This window comes from Lepidochelys olivacea (genome assembly GCF_965140295.1).
Source record: "Lepidochelys olivacea isolate rLepOli2 genome assembly, chromosome: 14".
In the NCBI taxonomy this organism is placed as follows: domain Eukaryota; kingdom Metazoa; phylum Chordata; order Testudines; family Cheloniidae; genus Lepidochelys; species Lepidochelys olivacea.
Genome location: NC_140424.1, coordinates 13,949,026 through 13,954,644, shown reverse-complemented (window position 1 = coordinate 13,954,644; position 5,619 = coordinate 13,949,026). Strand labels below are relative to the sequence as shown.

The following is a 5,619-nucleotide window of genomic DNA, read 5'->3' as shown; positions in this document are numbered from 1 at the left end:
TCCTGCAGCATACAGAGCTCTCTGCTGGGGGGCATGCAGTAGGCAGGGCCCCGCAGAACAGAGGCTCTTGAAGTGAGCTCTTCATTGATATGCATGGGGCAGTTCAGATCTATTTTCACTGCCGCACTCAGGTCACATCAGCAAGCCTTTCTCGGCAAGCACGAGGGCTGGAGACTTTTTTAAAAATGAAAGCTGAGACTGCCCTCATCACAGGCCTCCAGGGGCTGAGGCCACAGGCAATCGCACCCAGAGGTTTTCTAGACACGAAACAAAGCACACACTTCACTGGCTGCCAGTTCCCATCTGAACCCAGCTCTCCCTCACTGAGCATTAGGAATGTAAATGTAAAAAATTAACTGGCCGCTGAAGTCAAGGGACTAGCAGTTAGACTGTAAGGCAGGGAGTTAGGAGATCCACAGTCTGTTCCCAGCTCTTCCACTATCTCACTGTAGCACATTGGAGATGATCACTAAACTTCCATGCCTCAGTTTCTCTCTCTGCAAAATGGGGGTAATACTCACACATCTCAGTCAAAGGCAATGAGCTCTTTGATTAAAATGCTACCTAAACAAAGTGAAAGTATCAAGCAGGGTAAAAAACAGACTCTCTTTTTCTCTTGCTTTTAAAGTACAACAGACCCAGTCCTCCATATCCTGACACCATGCATCCCGCTGGTTCTACTTCTGATTTTGCTCACTGCTGTACTGTTTAGAAGGATGTCGCAGAGGAGACACAAAGGTAAAAATTATCAATCACTTTCCCAAGTAACGAGTCATTTTACTCATCAGCCAGTGCAGCCTGCATGTTCCATTTCATTTCTCTGACCCGCAGTGCTCCTTCCACCGAAGGTCACTGCAGAGAAACGGTCTCCACATATATCACAAGCATCTAGCCACAGTCACTCCCATCCCAGCAACTGCTCACACAGAGAGGACGTGAAAATTGGAAGGCAGTAGGTCTCCACAGGATCAAACCCCAAGAACCCACAATCCCAGTCATAGCATAGACACCCAACACTGGCCAACTGGATGGGTGGGCGTGTTTATTTCTAAGAAGCCTGCAATTTTTTTAAGTTCATACATTCCAATACAAATGGAAAGAAAACAATTGAGAAACACATAGCAGCAGGGCGTCTCTCACTAACCTGATGGTGAATCAGCAGCTCTTTGCCAGCTGCTGCTACAAAGACTTTCTGTACCTTGAAAGCCCCAGGCTGGCTTAGATTTTGCACTCTGGGAATTGCTGAGCCTCTGACTTTATTAGCCACAGCTGGGCTAGCCAGGTTCTAATAGCCAGAAGCAAACAGACCAATTCCCTCCTTCCTGGAACAACCTCTGTAGGACCTCCTTTTACTGGGTAATGTAGGATTCATACAAGGTTCATGCGCTTGGCAACATTCAGGGCACACCTGGAGTGTTGTGTAGGAGCTGTGCACACACAGCTCTTCTCAAGGGCGTGAACCCTGGAATCTCGCCCAGATGACATGAACCGTGGGAAGCCTCCCAGGACTGGGCTCAAGGCCCGAGAGCAAGGAATGCGGTAGATAGAAACTGGTAAATAAGAATGTTAAACAAAGCCAGTGTATTCCTTTTATCTGTTGGAGAATGTAATGCTCCGGGGAGAGAAAGAATAAAGGGGAAGGTGGAATGCTGACAGGCAGAAGTCAGTTGGCAGACCAGCTCGCTTGCTTGCTAAAAGCTCTGTGCTGTCTTGTATTTGAACCGCAACAGGGTAACACTGATCTTTCCTCCTAGCTTCAGTGACCTGCAGCTGGGCTTTAATGAGCCCCAGGCACGGGGGTAAAACCCTGGAATTCTCTTTTACTAGCTCTGGCACAAGGTGAGAAAGAACGCTGCAGCTATTTAGAAAGCAAAAGGAAAGTTAATGATTTTTCCCACCCTGCCTGTATTGCACACGTACAAAGCAGAAGAGCCAGGGCTTGTCTATGTGAGAAAGTTGCACCCGTTTAACTTCCCTTTGTTCTGGCAGGAAATGTCTTGTGTTCACACACAAACGGTCTTATAGCTGCAAAAAGAAAAAGGAGGACTTGTAGCACCTTAGAGACTAACAAATGTATTTGAGCATGAGCTTTTGTGAGCTACAGCAAAGTGAGCTGTAGCTCACGAAAGCTTATGCTCAAATAAATTGGTTAGTCTCTAAGGTGCCACAAGTCCTTCTTTTCTTTTTGCGGATACAGACTAACATGGCTGCTACTCTGAAACCGGTCTTATATCTATCTGTTTATCTTGCACCTTATTTCAAAAAAATTAAATCTCTATGGAAGCAACTTAACTATTTTGGTGGGGATTATATCAGGGCATCCCCATTCCACTGTACCCACAGCCATTCCGTTCGCCCTCCAACTGCTATCCCAGGGTGTGTCATTCACACCCAAAGTGACTTACCTGGTTACCTGTTTGCACTCCATTACCCTGGAGCCACCTTAACCATATGACCCTGCTGGGTTTAAATGCTGCTGGCACATGCCCAAGATCTCCTATTTGCATCTCAAACTAGTTACAAGTACACAGAGCCTGAGGCCACCTTGTCACAATGTCTCTCTGCACTGCTGGTGGCAGCCAACTCTCCTTTGGCAGCATGGCTGGCTCCTTCCACCAAAGAAATGCTTCCAAAGCTGGGCATAATGATCCCACCATGTGAAGCTGTGGCCAGTCGGACCAGTGTTAAACTCTCTGGCAAGTTTCTGCAGTGCTTAACTATGGGAAGTCCTCCCTAGGTAGTGTTGCCTGTCTCTGTTCTCTCCTTGCCAAACATATCCGCAGAGTCCTAACCTCATGGTAGCAGGAAAGAGGGGCTGAGCTATGGAAGAAGGGCAAACACACTGTATTACCAATGTTACCACTTTCCACATGCAGTGAAAAGCATAGTGGATCTGGGGATCCACAGACTTAGAACCACTTCCATACTGGGAGGTTCACCTGGTTCATTTAGGCCAGTGGTTCTCAACCTGCAGCCCGCAGGCCACTTGCAGCCCAATCAGCACAGAGCTGTGGCCCATGTGACATCCTCAGGGTCATACAGGTAGTATTGGATGCGGTCCACAATGGTAAATAGGTTGAGAACCACTGATTTAGACCTCCTGGGCTGAGTCCATGTTAGCATCACTGGATCACCCAAGTTCAGTGGGCTACATAGGCACAGAGGTGTTTACCAAACTCATTCTCAGAAAGCGCTTAGATGATGAAAATTGCTGTGTGTTATGCCTTTTCCGAGAATAACTTGATTTACCTGGCACTGCATAAAGGTGCTTAGATATTGGTGTGCCGCGGGCCTTAGAGACACCTAGACACACATAAAAATAGCTTTCAGAGTAACAGCCGTGTTAGTCTGTATTCGCAAAAAGAAAAGGAGTACTTGTGGCACCTTAGAGACTAACCAATTTATTAGAGCATAAGCTTTCGTGAGCTACAGCTCACTTCATCAGATGCATATCGTGGAAACTGCAGCAGACTTTATATATACACAGAGAGTATGAACCAATACCTCCTCCCACCCCACTGTCCTGCTCGTAATAGCTTATCTAAAATGATCATCAGGTGGGCCATTTCCAGCACAAATCCAGGTTTTAACCTGGTTTAAACCTGGATTTGTGCTGGAAATGGCCCACCTGATGATCACTTTAGATAAGCTATTACCAGCAGGACAGTGGGGTGGGAGGAGGTATTGGTTCATACTCTCTGTGTATATATAAAGTCTGCTGCAGTTTCCACGATATGCATCTGATGAAGTGAGCTGTAGCTCACGAAAGCTTATGCTCTAATAAATTGGTTAGTCTCTAAGGTGCCACAAGTACTCCTTTTCTTTTTATAAAAATAGCTTGACTTCACTTTGATGTACTGCCTCTTTCTTGTTCTTTCAGCCCTTGAGGGAGCACCTGGACAAAGGGACAAGAACTTACATCCCTATCGGCTGGTAAGGCAGACCCGAGGCAGATGCCTGAGTTTAGAGTATTTCACACATTGCTCAAAAACGGGAAAAGGCAGTGTTCCAAGGACCGGTCACTTAGTGCGGACGGATCTAAATAGCAGCCCTCAAAAGGGGGCACCTGTCTCTCCTGGGCTGAAGTAACTGCAGATGTGACCCACACTAGCACAACGTGTGACTTTCTCCCCCTCTAGTGGCTGGTCCACATACAAGAGTTTACTACAATTACCACTTAGCAGAGTTACTGCTGAAGCGTAAGTGGTGGCGTTTTCAATCTTTTAATGCTGAAAGTGTCAAATTCAAGCCCCACTGATCACTCTGTTTAGGGGTCATTCTTCAAACACATTCAGCAAAGGTGCAGAGCAGAAACTGATTCCTGGCTTCTCTAGCCCTAGAGCTCCCCAGTGTGGCGCTTTGGGAAGAAGGGACTCAGAGTTTTCTCTTTGCTCTGAACACCTCACATGCCTGTTTCAGGTACCTGGAAACACCCCGTCGTCCTTCGTTACCAGTGAACCTGCAGCCTCTTGTAAGGCAGCCATCTGCATGATCATGGAGGAGACACCTGACTCAGCAGATGATGAGGCTGTCTATGAACATGCCATACATGAGACCCAGGTAGGAAGAAAGCCCAATGGTTACCACTGTTGCTGAGTGCTGCTGGAGAGTGCAAGTCACCAGCATGGGAATTCTTCACAAGACCGGAGCAGGGGATAAGGCTGATCAGATGTTTTCCAATGGAAAATTGGATTTTCAACAAAAGAATTCATAGATAGCATCTGGCCTCCTCACAATGTTTGATTTTTCATCAGAACACCAAATATCCAAAAACTGGAACATTTTGCAGTTTGGGGCAGTTTTCAACTGGATTTTTTTTTTTTGTGCTGAAAACAAAAGAAAATTGGGTTTTGGTTATTTGATGACAAGTCCAAGTTTTCCATGGAAATGCTAAAAATATTTGGGTTTGTCTTAATTTTCCATGAAAAAAAAAACATTTTCCCACTAACTGATGGAGTGATCAAGTAATGAAAAGAATCTGTGGGCAAATTCTTCCCTCTGGCCCTTCCTGCACAGAGCCGTTTCCTCTGTCTTAAAGATCACTGGTCTCATCTAGTGGCAACAGCTAATGAACTCTACAGGAAAGTGCAACAGAATCAGTTGAGGTCATTTTTCGCTGGTGCCTGGAGCCGCTGCAAAATAATCTGCATCCTCTGATTCATGGTGTTTTGTTTCAGGCTTCAAGATCGACAGCAGAGGTTGTTCCTGGCACAGTGAAATTTCCAACCTCACTTCAGCAGACCACCTATCCCAAAATGAATCCAAACACACGCAGTAGGACATCCCCCTCTCGTCCTCAAGGAAAGCGTGGGAAAAAAGATACTGGATGAAGCTCAATGCTCTTGGAACATTCCCCCTCCTACTGTTGGAATTTTTAGCAGCTTGTTCTCATTTCCCTGCAGTTACATAGACGCTTTCAGATTCATGTTCCTCCATTATTCTTCTTATGCCAGGTCCCCCCTGTACTGAGATGCTAGTGTTGCTGCTGATTGTGTCCCATTCCCAGCAACACTGGTTTCACAGATTTACTTACTGCTCAGTGCTTCTCGTTCTTCACCTCAACTTGAAACAGAACATATTCCTGGTGGCTTCACCTTCTGGATGACTGGGAGCATTTCT

The 5,619-nt window shown here is 46.2% G+C and overlaps 1 protein-coding gene across 1 annotated transcript; it reads left to right on the top strand.

The window, feature by feature from the left end:
- Positions 1-444: 444 nt before the first annotated feature.
- LOC311531106 (uncharacterized protein) lies at positions 445-5,619 on the top strand. Its single transcript, XM_084648210.1, has 5 exons — positions 445-510; positions 629-738; positions 3,881-3,933; positions 4,420-4,560; positions 5,178-5,619. The coding sequence occupies exons 2-5, from the start codon at positions 717-719 to the stop codon at positions 5,328-5,330; spliced, it is 369 nt and encodes a 122-aa protein (XP_084504336.1). The 5' UTR covers positions 445-510; positions 629-716; the 3' UTR covers positions 5,331-5,619.